The 14,788-nt window shown below is 41.6% G+C and overlaps 1 protein-coding gene across 1 annotated transcript in view; it reads right to left on the bottom strand.

The window, feature by feature from the left end:
- Positions 1-4,735: 4,735 nt before the first annotated feature.
- The window catches only part of PPP2R3A (protein phosphatase 2, regulatory subunit B'', alpha), a 59,181-nt gene continuing 49,128 nt past the window's right edge, over positions 4,736-14,788 (bottom strand). The window contains 2 exon segments of the mRNA XM_009323993.1: positions 4,736-8,822; positions 13,083-13,189. Coding sequence (XP_009322268.1) covers positions 8,726-8,822; positions 13,083-13,189 — 204 coding nt within the window. The 3' untranslated portion in view covers positions 4,736-8,725.

The following is a 14,788-nucleotide window of genomic DNA, read 5'->3' as shown; positions in this document are numbered from 1 at the left end:
CAAGTTCCTCTTGCTTCTAGAAAAGAGAGGGGATTTTGTGGGTTACAGAGAGACTCCTTGGCTGACTTTTTTCCCCTCTCTGCTGCCGATCAGTGCCTGGGATACACAGACTTCCACAGCAGTTATCACCATTGGGGTTTTTTGTTTGTTTGTTTGTTTTAAGTTTGTACCACAATAGACCTGGGACCCATCCCCTTGAGGGTAGTTCTTCGCTGACAGGCATCTTTCATCTGGGGCAGAGGATCGCTTGCTATCTAAGGTCAAATATTTCAGATGTTTGATAGACAGAATAAGCTATATAACTCACTCCACCCAGCATCTATCTCATTTTTCGCTAATAATGTTGAAAGTAGCTTTTGAAGGTCAGTGCTTTTCAACCTGGGGTAGAAGGCTCTAAAATGGAAAAATAGCACAAAGTTGTCAAAGAGCTTATCTCAGAAAGTGTTAAAATGAAAGCGCTTTTGTAGGAATTCAGTTTTATGTGAAAATGGTTTATTTCAGCGTAATCCCTAAATAAGAGTACAAGCGGAAGAATTTAGTCTTGCATTTAGGGCTTTATTGGCAGCCTGAAAAAGTCAGATTACTTTGTGAAAGCAGAAACTTCTCCTCTTTGAATGATACAGCACAAATTAAACATGGGCTGACTAGAACACAAAACATTACCTTCTAATTTAAAAGGCAATTCCTGTTTCAACAGCATGTTAAATAGTAAGTGAATTTTTTGAGTTACTTTACTGCTTCCATCTTTCCTTTTATTCATCCAATAAACGCTGCCGCGCTTTCTGACCTAACGTTAGGTGTATTTTGATTTGGCACAAAGCATGTACAATGATGGTTCCTCACCTGAGAAATAAGCAAAAACCTTTGGACACAAATGACACCTCCTTTTGTTTTGTAGTGTACCATGGTGTCATTTTCTGTGAATGTGGTCAGATCTTTTTGTTGGTTTTGGTTTGTTTCTCCCCCCGTCTTTTTTGTGGGGTGGGTAGGGTGGGGGGTTAAAGCCATAGGAAGAAAAATGTGATGTACGTGTCCAGTCTGTACTTTTTTGTTTTTGTTTTGCAAGAAGAGTTGAAAAATATTTTTGATAATGAGTAAATGGTGGAAAATGCTTCTTAGTATTCTTGTCTTTATTTGCCAACCCAAGTACCTAAGATCTGTGTTTTTTAGCCCTCATGAGATTTAATGATGTCCTATTAAAATGTATTTAGTTAAACTTGTATGTGATTTTTCTGTTGACCCAAAAGGATCCTACCATTTTCTAATTTGGTGGTTTGATCGTGACCTACTAATGTAAATCTGTTTATTAGTCCACTACGTGTAAGAAAAGTAGCCAAACCAGAGTCTGATTTAAGGGGAGTAAACTGCACAGCATGGGTTGTTTCTGAATGCTTTTGCAGAGCTGTTAAGTTTTGCTGAGATTGTTGATGGTACATTTATTAGGACTTTCATTAAATTAAATACATAGTACCTTCGCTCCAGAAACGTGGGAGTACTTGGAATCTTTACTATCTCACTGCTGCATTAAATATGGTACCAAAAGTCGGAGAATTTAGGTCAAGTGTGTTTTGGAACCGTCGACAGGAGAGCCCTGATCATTAATGTAAAATTGCAAATGGTAGATTCAGGTTGTTTCTAAAAACATTTCCTTTTATGCTGCCACGTTCTTGAAATGTATATTAAAATTCAAATTGATTTAATAAATGTTAGTTTTCTAATTCTATTTTGCAACTGCTAAGGGCATCAGTGTGGCATATGTTGAACTTCTTGTCTAAATACTACTTAGTCCGTTGATGACTAATTCTGTAATTGTTTAAATTAGGGTTGGCTTGGTTTGGTTTTCTTCACCTCCTGGCTAGTTGTTCTTGAATAAGCTGAGCAATGGAAAGGATCATAATGTTGCTGAAAATAATTGCAGTGGTTCTAGTTTGAAAAGCATCGGTTTCCATTTTGTAGCGATACGAGCAGCAATACTGTTCTGGGACCTTCCAGTGTTGGCTGTGGTCAAAGAGAGTTGAGTGAAAACTCAGTCCAGCGCAGCCCCCAGCGAGGACTTGCTCCCTGCTGGCTGTATGTGGGGAAGCGCTGACGCAGAGCAGTCGCAAGGATCGTTTTAGCTTAGCCCGGGCTGGGCTGGCGGGAGTTCCCCGGCTGCCGTCGACGAGGCGTTCCTCCTGTGGTGCGGTGGATTTGGGCAACTGTTCTCAGCGTTAGCATAGATGAAGCTGCTTGGGGATTTGTTTTCATATAGAAAGTGCCTGGTATTTCAGCTTTCTTCCCACTCCTCTTGAAGACAGTGATCAGCTTCCAAACTTTATTAAAATCCTGTAATTTGTAGAGCTGCATCAGAAAGAAAAAGCAGCAGTTCGTCAAATGTTTTGCAGGGGGAGTCTTCCTGCCTGAAAACATGTTGCAAAGATGGAAAGGAGAGAAGGGGTGGACTTTTGATCATGTGTAGTGGTACAAAATTAGTCTAGTGCTTTTGACCATCCAGATCTGAACATGTGGAAGATGCTCTTTCCAGAAAGAGAAGACATCTAAACTTTCATTTTGAGTGGAAAGGCTCTTTCCACCTATCATACATCAGTGAAATCACCGGTTGGGATAAAACCCTGGAGGGAGGAGGGACAGGGAAACAAAACTGGAAATGAACGCTTGGATTGCGTTGACCTTGCTGCTCTTCCAGCAGTTCATTCACGCAGGTGATGTTCTCGCTCTCTGGCTTGTCTAAGCCCACGCTGTAGTGCCTGTGAACAATGGGGTCACAACAGCCTCTTCTGTTTCCGTTGGAACTCCCTGCAGATGTTCTTGTACGTGCATGAGAGTTTTAAAACATCACAAACCAAGGAGGCAGGTAACAGATGTCTGTCTTGCGCAGCTGCTTCCGTTTGTGTTGCCATTACATCTTAGAGGCTGCCCCCCTGTAAGCGCCCTAAAGTTTTGTATTGTCAGAAAAAAACCTGTAGAGTTACAATGTACCAGCAGCCTGAAATAAAACCTGAAAAGCCTGCTTTCCAAGGCCGGTACTTCTGGCACAGCGAGGAGCTGCTTGTTCAATGAAACTCTGATAGACCTTCAAGGAAAGATCATACAGATGTGGCACATGAATCGTGCAAAGATTCTGGCATGATCCAGAATAAAAGCATCTTTTTACTGTATGCAAGAAGCACACACCCCCCGACATTTTTTATGTATTTAATTTTTATACAAATTATAAACAAGCTTTTGATTGCTAACTAACGTTCGGAGAAGTGAAACAACAAAAAAGAGGAGCTTGTACGTTAGACTCATTCCAGTTATGTGGCATGGCTGATGAAATTCGCTCTGAAAGCTATATAATGCTATTTAAAGTAGTACTGATTGATAATGTCGCAAGCACATCTTGTTTGTCTGGTCTTAAGTACTTAGTTTTTCAAATTGAAGTGCCTCTGGTATTTTAAAGAAACCCAGAGGTCCCCACCAAAAAGTGACTGTGCTACACACAGGTTTAGGCACAGGGGAATGCGGACCTGTCAGTCTCACAGATGAAGTAGTAAGATAATGCAGTGATTCTGCTTGAGCATTTGCATATAATGAAATCAGAAAAGGCATTACATTTTTTTCCCTTTTTTTTTTCCTTTTTTTTTAAAATTCATTCCACTTGCAGAAGATCCAGGGAGATGTTTGTTTTCATGCCAGTTTAAAATGAGGGAGCTTGGCATTTTGGTAAGTCAGCACACGGATAGCGCTCCGTGTTGAGGGATGAAGATGTGAGGAAGGTAAGTGGTAGGATTGCTTTTCTTCCCCAGTATTTTTGAGAAGAAAGCCTGGAATTTTGGCTTTGGCAGGCTTGCTGACAGGTAGCTGGATGGCATGAGCTTGGGACAGCAGCTGGAGATGAAGTGAACAATAACACTACTCCACCACTACAAGACAGGTTTTACTTTTTAGATTCAAAAGTCCTTTATTTGCCAAAAAAGAAGAAAATACAAAGTAAAAATACAAAGATAAAACCATGCCAGCACAAAATGTCTCCAAACTACTTTTACAAAGTACGAGAACCTTTATTATTAAATACTCAGTTTCTAAGACCATCACCCAGTGACACAGGGGAAAGATTAGAACAAAAGGGTAAGCACTGTTTACATGTTTTTCTTACAGTAGCTCATGCTCTTTATTGAGGTTCAGTTTTGATTGCATAGACCTAAGATGCTGCGATTTAGAAACACTTTACTCCAAAAATACATACCATTAAATGACACTTCAGTTACCTCTTTTTTTGGCCTTTCAGGCATATTTTGTTTCAGAAACTAAGCATAGTACCTTGGTTAGAGTATCTCGAGTCAGCTTTCTTAAATCCTTAGTTCAGGAGGGCAGGAAGGTTTTCCGCAGTGTTTTCTGTAAACCTGAGACACTGGAATTTCTTTTTGCTGTCCATGTCTGTTTTGCAACACTGCCGCTTGGTGGCAGACCGGCAGAAGGGGAACTATGTCAGTGCCTGGGTTTTGCTGATGAAAACTGTAATGTAGCAATTACTACTGAGAGTTTTAGAAGAAGGGCAAAAAAAAAAATCAAGCTAGTACCATTCCAGCAGTAATGGCATGTGGTTGTATCGAGCCATATCGCCAATCTTAGTACTGCAGAGAGAGAATATTTGTGAATATAAAAAGAAAAAGCAAGGTTTTTTTAAGGACACGGGACTTAATTTTGCTAGACAAAAGCAGACTAGAGAGAATAAACACAAAATTTTTTTTTGATCATGCAAAACTGCATTTTACTCACTTTTCTGACTACTCGTAAGGAAAAAGAAATCCAGCTCTTAATAGACTTCAGCCTGAGCTGGACTTATAAGGAAAAATGCATGCTCTGTTTTTCAAGGTATGCAACATCTAAAGTGGCATTGACAGTTGGAGACGGGAGGCAAAGTCAGAGCAAAGCGGACTGCTGCAAGTTTTCTGTGCTGTGATTCTTGGGTTGCTTCATTCTAGAGAGCTGGCCTCTGAAGCTGGTGTGTGTTGCAGCTGAGCAGGTTCTGGTATCTGTATTCACAAACATCCTTGTCATCTTATGTTTTCATTATCCCAGAAATAAAAGCTAAGAAGTAGGACAGGAGTTCCCAAGTTTACCTTGCTTATATACTGCATTTAGAAACCTTCCATCCAGAGAAGCTGCGGGCAGGGCTAAGTCACAAATGGGGTGTAGAATACCTCCTTTACTAATTCATCTGTGGCTGCTGAATTTTGATTCTTTTCAAATGTATTAGTGAGAGAGAATGGATTTCTACTCCTGGAGTAAATAGTATAAATTGCTGCAAGTTTTGCACTGCTAGCAGTGGCTTCTGTAGCTTGTCCTTATATTCACATATAAGGCAAAACATTTGCTCTAAGTTTGGTTGTTTTGGTTTTTTTTTTCTTTGATTAGCTTGTTGTGTTGACCTATTAGAAAGCATGAATTGGTTTGGACTTATGCTACTTTATCATAGCAGCGGCAAACCTCTGTTTATAGAAGAGAGGGCCTTGGGTTTGGGGGCCAAAGAGCTCAGCAGAGCAGCTATGAGCTTCTGTCTCAATTTATTGAAGCCAAACCTTGAAAAAGTAACTGGTGATTTTTACCAGGCTCAGAATACTGACTTCCTCAAGAAAAGGCACCAGTTCAGGCAGATTGGTGTGGTGTGAGATGGAAGTCTGAACTGATTTGATGGGTTGAGTTAAAGCCCCTCTGCAAAAAGCACATGAGGAGAAAAATGAAAGGTGCGTGAATAGGGAGAGCAGGAACAGCAGAAGTAGGCTCAAGGTACAACCTAGCACGAACAGAAATGCCAAGCCAAAAAAGCGATGCGCCAAGGGTTGCTGGAGTACCAGCTCTTCATAGTACATCATGGGCTGCGCCTGCATCCCAACACACATCTGGTGCTTGAGAACAGGGTGTCACTTGCTCAACTGGCGAGTCCTTGAGTCCTTCATCTAACTCCCTCCTTGGGTGAAAAAGAAACTGTGCATTCCTGGGAATATACATCCTTCCTGGAAAAGGATGTTACTCTGAACTCCCACAGGGAGGAGGAGGAGGAAATGTAATACTTAGAGAGGTTGTAGAATCACCATCTATGGAGATTTTTCAAAACTCAGCTGGATGAGGACCTGAGAAACTTGCTCTAACTTTGAAGCTGGCCTGCTTTTGAGTGAGGAGGTGGAATAGAGACCTACAGAGGTCCCTTCCAACCTGAATTATTACATTATTCTGTACAGTGCTAGGAAAGCTTCTTTTCTTGAAGGTGCCAGGGTATCCCAGGTTAAAACCTTAAAGAGACCATCACTAAGTTACTCTGGAATGAGACTTTACATAATTGACAAACTGGACTTTCCAGTACTGCTGCTTATGGAGTTAAAAGCTAGCAATGCTGAAGTAACACGAAAGTTCAATTTCAGTCTAGAATGGGGTCAGGTTCTTATTGTTCCTTTGAGGAATCTTTGCCTTTGGAGAGATGTAAAATTTTATCAAAGTAAAAGACCACTCTGGACCTAGATAGTGAACAAAAGAGGTGAACTGCTTTGCCTATGTTCTTTCAGGTAAGAAGTGGATGGAACTGGTTACAATTAGTGATTGTGTGACTTCCATCCTGTGTTAATTTCTGCAATCGTTTCCTAGTTTATTCTGTATTTGGGCCTTTGTGGAATCATCCCCAGTAAAGCTTTTCCCCTCAGGGTTATAGTGATGATGGAGATGCGATTCAAACACCCTGGTGTTGGACAGAGCCGCTCTTGTGTGCTTGCTGTGTTCATAGCGGCTTATCCTGGCTTGGTTAGAGTGCTCCCTGCTTACATCTCTTATTATGGAATGGAAGTTACCTTGCCCTTGCTAATAACCTGGGCATCCAGAAGTTTCCCAAATATCAAATCCAGGATCCTGGGGTCTGTATATGCCTCTGGATAAAACAGCAGCTTTGTTCAAGAAAAAGAGAATAAATCTCCAAGGCCAGTATAACTGAAAACTTCCTCTCTTTCAGATTTTCATCCTGAGGAGTTACTAACCTCAACAAGGCAGCAGTATATCCCACCTGGGCATCGGGAGGCAGCTGTTACACTTCAAAGGCTCCTGGAAAAGTTGAAGCTGCATTGTAGTGACCAGCCAATTACTTATTTGGTTATTAACAGTAGCACTTAAAGGTATCATCTAGGGATTAATGTTCCATTGTGCTAGCATCTATATGTACAAAATACACCAGGCTACCAGTGTGTGTGTGTATATACAAGTCACCTATGAAGTGGGTGGGTTCTGCTTTTAGTGCAGTCAAGGAGGTGCCTGCTTGGAGATCTGATCCTGGCATTGGCAGTTGTCTCCCAGGTATTCTGGCAGGAATTCACACAGGGATGTCCTGAGGAGGCATGGTTTGATATTCTTACAGTGAGGTAAGAGGAAATATAGTATATACATGCCCACCAAGCATTACATATTTGGGCACAATTACAATAGTTGAAATAAAATATGACAGCTGAAACCTGTCCCAAGCTGGAGAAGGTAAGTACCAGATCTGTTTGTGTGTCTACGATGGCTAAAATTGCGGACTGGTAAGAATATGTTATAATCACCTCTGCGCTGAATCACAGACAGCTACTAAGCAAGGAGGAACAGCTCTAGCAGCAGAGCATGTGCTATTACTAGAGACACCCGTTGTGATTCTATGGGGAAAGTCAGTTTAATTTTGCACTTAAAGCAAGAATTCATTAGTTAGTGTTTCCTCTCTGAGACTGGGGCCTACTTCATGGGTGGAAAACAAATTTTTGGCAATATTTCAGACTAATTCCTTTACCAGTTAAAGGATCCCTCTGTTAACAGAAATTCAGCAAACTAGGTTAGGATTGGGTTTTTTCTTCATTATCTCAGCTTAGCCTCTTGGAGAAGGCTACAGGTTAGCAATACAATAGAATGGAAGAACACAGGAAATGGGCAGAACTGGTGCACACAAGACACGGCAGTTTCAACACACCAGCTGAACAGCATATATGTCGTCTTTGGTAAATACGCTAGAAAATATTTCTACAGAGACAAAACACTAGCCTGAGGAAGATCATCTTACGCACAGGAGAATATGTAGAAATGTTAACTACATCTCAAATTCTTAGCGAAACATTACATCATGTGGTGCTTTAACTGTCCACAGATTCATACAAATAAAATATGTCCAGTATCAACTGTAAGAGCTTGTGGTTTAAAGCGCAAAAGGGGACTTCACTCTCCCCATGTGCAGGCATGTTGCCTTGGTTTCCAGGACACTAAGAAAAAAAGAGAACGTCATTGTGACTTGCATTTTAAAAGATTTCTAGACATACATTTAAATTAAGTTAATTTGGCAGCTCTTTTGTCACTCCTGGTATAAAGTCAAGGGGACAGAATGGCACAGGACTGAACTGACAGAGAAACGACCACTGTAGATGTTGCATGCAGTTGTTACAGTTAACCATTAGATGCTGGCATTTATTGCACATCTGGGGACATAACAGAATTTATATATAAACGAAACAAGGTGCAATCACCATTTTTAATGAGCGTGCACGATAACACATTGTAAAAAGCCTTTTTATAGAAATTACCTTATTGCAATTACACAGGAGGAGAAAAAGGGTTCTCAAGTTACAGTGTACAAAATAAAGCACATTGCTCCAATGACGGATTTAAGAAAAATTCCTAAATGTCTTGGGACTGAATGCTATCCAGTTTGAAAGATACTGATTAAATGTCTTCCATTTCTCTATGCTGAGAGATCTGAGATAACTAGTTTGTCTGACTTGTCTCCAGTTTCAGGGGGAGATAAGACTTCATCTGTGTCATAGTCGTCTTCAAATGATCTGCAAAGATAAAAGGTATGTCTTTAAAAGCCATATTTTGGTGAGAGCATTTTTGGGTAAGTTATTTCAGCGGCTACTAAAGCAGCTGGCTAAAATACAGGAGCATGCAAGATGTTAACCTCGAGGAGGATATTTATAAGGCATTGAAAACAGTGCTGTAGTAATCAGTATTCTGACAGCTGACAGAACTGTGCTCCCATCCATCCTCATTTGTAAGATCCAAAACAACTTTTCACTCATGTTCAGCATTATAAAATTTGAATCCAGTTTCAGTAACAATTGTCAGTAGCTCACAGTAGCCTTAATAGTTCAGTGCAGAAATGAAGTCATCCAGGCCCTAGAGGAGACTTGGCTTGCTCAGACTTGCTCAGAAACACCTGGTTTCCAAAGCGTCTTTGGCTTAGGAGATGTTTTGACAGCCACAGAACAATTATGGCCATGCTGTCATGTTCCTCTCTCACTTGGTTTGAAGTTTAATATCCAGGTGTTAGCATTTATGGCCTGGGGAGGTTTGGCTGTGAATTCTCAGCTCCAGCCAGTTGCACTATTCAGGCTGGTTGGGTTCTGTGCTCTGCAGCAGAGGATATCACTTTGGGGCTCTCAGCCCATTCCTATTCCTCAGAAATGACGTTTTTGAGATGTTCTCCCTTCAGTCTCGGCACACTACAGGTTAGTTTCTCAGGGCTCCCAAGAAATTCCAATTCTTCCTTTTGTTCTGAAAGCAATGCTGCTTATGAAGGAAATGTTGCAGCAGGTGTTCCAATGGCAAGCACAGGAATAGCTCTCGTTTGTTCAGTGATAAACTGAGCTGCAAAAAGGTTAACTCCTTTGATACCCCAGCACGGATGGTGCCAAGAAAGAATTGTCTACCGCTTCTTGTGCTGTTTTTCCCTTCACTAACCCATATGCAGGCACAGTGAATCCTTGGGAGCCTGTCAGTATGTAAGTCCAGCTGTGGGGAGGATTCTGTGCTATAGTCTGGTGATCCCTATGTGAAGAAGAGACAAACAGCACAGAGATCTTCCTGGACAACATTTTCATCTTCTCTTCCATAAAGGAAAGCACCTGTTTAGTAATTCTGCCACCTTCTGGATCCTTGCATAAGTGGGAGAAGGGAAACAATGGTCTGGATCCTACACCAATAACTGTTCTGATCATGCATGCAAGGATACCAGGAAGTATGCAATATGCACACTTTGCTTAAGCGGTACGTGTCGGGAGTCTGCATGGCCCATGCACATTTCTGTTAGCCTTCTTCCCTTTTCTCCTCTAAGTGGAATGTGACTTTTTTCCTCTATTGTTTATCTATCTTGCACATTCACCAGCACTTGGAGCTCCATTATAATTTTTTTTCCGGTGCCTTTTGCTTCTGGACTAAACCTTCTCATGCCTTCTTCAAAAGGGGCTTCCCATTGTCCTTTCCCATGTGAGTTACTTTTCCACTTCAGTCTTTTGCTCTTTAAGGCTCAACAGTGCCTGCCTTTCCCATCTTGGAAAAAATGCTTTCCACCTTCATGGCTAGGAAGCATCCAAGGGACAGCTTTTCCACGAGATTAGCACTAAAGACAATCACCTTCTCTCCTTCCAGGCCAGTTTCAAAACTTCACAGTCCCATAAATACACATATAGGCTCATGTAGACTAAACACCCATTCCTCAAGACTCAACCATTGCAACTCTAGCTTGTTCAGAGAAGACAAATTACTCCAGGAAATTCTTTGTCCTTCCTTCTGGCAAACACACACATTTTGTCACTGGGTGGTTCAGCGATATTCTCCTTCCCCCTTTCCCTTCCTTATGCTGCTGGGTTCATGAAAGTGAGCAACTGAACCATCAGCCAGCTTGAGGGAGAGAAGAAAAATGGTCTAAACTGCCTAAACCAACATCATCTGATCCTGTGTATTTGTCACACCTATCCACCTCTGAGCAGGATTGCTCTGCATTGTGCCCTTGCTCCTTGTTGCTCAGGTGAAGGGGATGCTTTCTTATCAGCAGCTGATAAAAGATGGCCTCTTCCTCCTTATTTCCCTTCCTACGGAGAAAGATCTCTTTCCATGAAGGCAATTGTGGCTTCCGTGTACATCAGCTGGCTGACACTGGTTTCTGGAACAGTGAACAAAGCAGTGCCCACTTCTGCCAGGCAGGCCAAAGCCTGGACTGCAAAAAAGGATTTCTGCAAAACCAATGCTTATAGCTGCATTAAGAGCTTGTGTTGGTCAGATTCAACTATTGGTTCTGCCTTCTAACAACAATGTGTGTATGCATTCATCAGGGAACAGACTCTTTTCATTGAATCTCATACACAGATAGATGTATAAAGCAGAGCATGGCTGAGAAGTGTTCAGATCAGCTTAAGCTTCCAGTGAAACATGATGCTTCTTGAGCAAGACAACACCTTTCTCTTATCTTATTTTTGGTCACTGTAGCTCTCAATAGAGTCACAGCATCCTTGAAGTCACTCTGAGTATCCACTATGTCTTTTTGAGATTCCTCTTCCAGGAGCAGTGCTCTCTCATGGGCAAGCCTGCAGCCAGCCAGCCAGACATTTGACTTGTTTTAGAAACCTTCCATCCAGAGAATCTATGGACAGGGCTAAGTCACAAATGTGGTACACACTAATTCATCTGCGATAGCTGAATGATGGTTATTTTCAAATGTATTAATAAGACAAATACCAGATTTCAGATTCTGCCAGCTAACTTAGCCAAAAATCTTCCAGTCTCTCATAGAGCTCATAAATTGTCTTGGTTTTGTCCCCGCTCCCTCTTTCTGTCATCCTCAAAGGACAGCAGAAATAATGTATGTGCAAAAACTCAATGCCTGTTTCTGGCAAATTTGTCTGGGCATCCAGCTCTTTGTTTTTCTTTTTGCCTTCCTTTTTTCCTTCGTGGTCTGTTGCTATGCTCCACAAATGAGATCTAATCCTGCTGCCATGACTACAGAGCTTTTCAGGGGCTCTTAAAAGCAAGCAGCAAGGTTGCTGACATGCTCTTTACAGGAAGACACAGAGCTGTTTCAGACAGACTTCAAAAATCTGACATCACCTGCCACTTTTCCTCTGTTTTTGGTGAGTTTTGGGATTCATAGTCCTGCAAAACTTTTATGGCAGACTCCTATTTCTTTTCTGTGCTGAGGACACAGGTGTTGCAAAGCAGTTGCAGGGAATACAGCAATTTTATCTTCCATCTTGTGTTACCTCATCTTCCATTGTGAAGGCCACAAAAAGGCAAGGCAGCTCAAAGGAGATGAGGGAAAAGCCCATAGCTGTTTGGATGCACATCACAGGGAGAGAGGGAAACATAGCTCTCAATAGCTTTGCAAATCTCTGTGGCTAATTAGTAGGTGCTACTGTTATCCCGAGCAATTTCCAGTGTGGGAAGTTTTGAAAATTATGCAATCTTCTCAGTACTCTTACTTTAATGGCTCTACAAATACTGTTCAAGAATGGATGAAATCCTGAATCGTGCAAGATTAACAGGGGGTAAGCATTCTGTGGATGTTTGTTATATTAACCTGGAGTCTTGCAGAGAAATAGTCTCAAGAAGATACTAACACAGACACAAATCTAAAAGATAATTATACTGAGTCTCCATTAGGAGCCTCTGCAGGAAGCCCTTGCACACAGAGAGGTTCTGGAGCAACTGCTCTGCCTAAATTCATTGACTCTTAAGGATAGCTGGAGTGTCTGTCCATAATTTTATAGAAGGCTGCAAAAATGAGTGTAGGTATTGCAGAAACCAACAGTGTTTTAAAGAAAAAGTCTCAACAAACTTAGTAAACAAATTAAGACATTGAAACACAGCTTATGAAGAGACTAATAGACATAAAGTTTGGCAGAAAGTAAAATTATTTGACTAAAGAAAGTCTCTGCTAGGTATAATAAATGCAACAGAGCTACAGCTTCTAATCTATGATAGTGTGACATGGTCAATACATGGCCAAGACTAGCAAAAGTCATTCGATCTCTTTTTTTGTATGGTTGCCAAAAGAAAAAGGCTTTGTCCTTTTTCCCCAGCTATCTTCATTACTGCAGTGTGTGTAGCTGATTCAAACAGCTGCCCGCAAAGAAGCCCATTGTGACAAATACACCAATACTGCCTTTTGGAGCAACTGTTTCAGGCTTCACATGCTCCAGTGTTGAGTCCAAATCATAAGTCCGCTAATCCACTACCTCTGTTAAAAGTGGCATCCACATGCTCCTACTAAACCTCAGCTGGAGCCAAACAGAGTGTCCCCAGGGCAGTGCAATGCCTATGCTTACCCTTCTTGTAACTGTTCATTCCCAGATTCCTCAGCCACAAGAATCTCGTACTCTTCAGCGGCATATCTGTCCCAGTCAGAGGGTTCAGGGCCGTCATTTTCAATGTCCTAAAGAGATCAGACAGTCAAGCACATTATGTCCATACCTCTCTACAGCTGTTTACAATAGGTCTAAACATGTGAAACAGCAATTCTAGGAATAGTAAGCAACTGTATAGAAACAGCTAGTCAAAAATTGCCTTAACTGAAAGATTCACAATTATCTTAAACTATTTTAACATCTGCACATAAATGACTAAGAAAAAATACATTCCTTAGTCTATAAAGCTCAGCGTGTGACCTGAGCCTGCTTCATTTCAGAAATGCTGAACATTATTAACTGCACATTTTCTTTGCTCTAGCTCAAGCAAGCCCCGCATCTGTGCACTTTGTCACTGGTTAAAGAACTTAATGATTTAAAATCTTTAATTAAATGTTAATTGTAACTGATCTTTTGAGGAACTCTTCATAGTTTGCTAAGTTTGGGCAAGTTTGAGAGAAGGTTACAGAATAACATCCTAATAAACATTTGGCCCTCTGCCATTTACTGTAAGACAGAGAAAATAAGTTATCCCCCCTGGCCCCACTTGACTGCTCTTATGATGATCCAGTTTAAATAAACAAACAAAAAAAAGGTAGGGTGGTTCTGGACTGGGATACATTTAAGCCTTGAATCATGGAACCACAGAGTTCCTCTTACAAGTTATGTGGGAACAGCTGGGAGGGAACCAGAGTTGCTTTTGGCATGCCCACCACTTTACTGTACTTTGACCAGATAAGAGGCTTCTGGGAGATAGTCTTTAAGCTGTAGACACATCTGGTTTCACTGAATGTGCAGGGGGAGCCAGGGGTGAGGCACTTTACACCAACAGCTGACAAAACTCAAGTCTCTGAACATCCCACAGTTAGTGGTGAGCAGCAACTGCAAAATACAAAAGCCACAATCTCCTCCTGTATTTTCTCTGCTTGGGAAGAGAGGATGGTGAATGACAGCGCAGCCAGGCTGATAACCAGGCACAATCTGCAATATCCAAACCTTCTATCTAGTCTACCGCATGTGTGGCCTGATCACGGAGTTGGCATCTCATCTGCCTTGGCCCCTGCATTGTAAAGGAGGTCTGTCTCTTTGGTTCTGTTTAGGCTATGGGAAAATTGCTAGTGCTGTTTTAAGGATCAGACTCCACCCGGATGTTTAATAAATCTTCACATGTAGCCTACTTATTTATGACTGCAGCTGTGTAGGAGACAGGAAGAGACAAATGGGATCTCAAGTTTAGAATCTCACAGCTCCTTTCTAAACTGAGCGAACCAGGTTCCCTTCTAGTACAGCTGAGCCCCCCTCTTTCAGCCTGCTGAATCAGTGCAACTCAGCAGGCTCCAGTCATTCTCTCTAGAATCACACACTGCACTGCCAGTGCTGGTGTAGTAGGATCAGTGATGGCAACTGAATCATAGAATAGCAGTATGATTTGTGTTGGAAGAGACCCAGGAGATCTTTAGTCCCAGCCACTGCTCAAATCAGGGTTTGCTATCAGGTCAGATCATGGGGCTCAAGGCTTTGTCCAGTCACACCTTGAAAACCTCCAAGAATAGAAGCTGCACAACCTCTCTGGGCAACCTGTTCCAGTGTTTGACCACCCTACTTGTAAAAAAGGTTTTCTTATATTC

The sequence above is a fragment of the Pygoscelis adeliae genome, unplaced genomic scaffold, assembly GCF_000699105.1.
Source record: "Pygoscelis adeliae isolate BGI_AS28 unplaced genomic scaffold, ASM69910v1 Scaffold485, whole genome shotgun sequence".
Taxonomy (NCBI): Eukaryota; Metazoa; Chordata; class Aves; order Sphenisciformes; family Spheniscidae; genus Pygoscelis; species Pygoscelis adeliae.
This window is presented reverse-complemented; position numbering and strand designations above follow the sequence as displayed.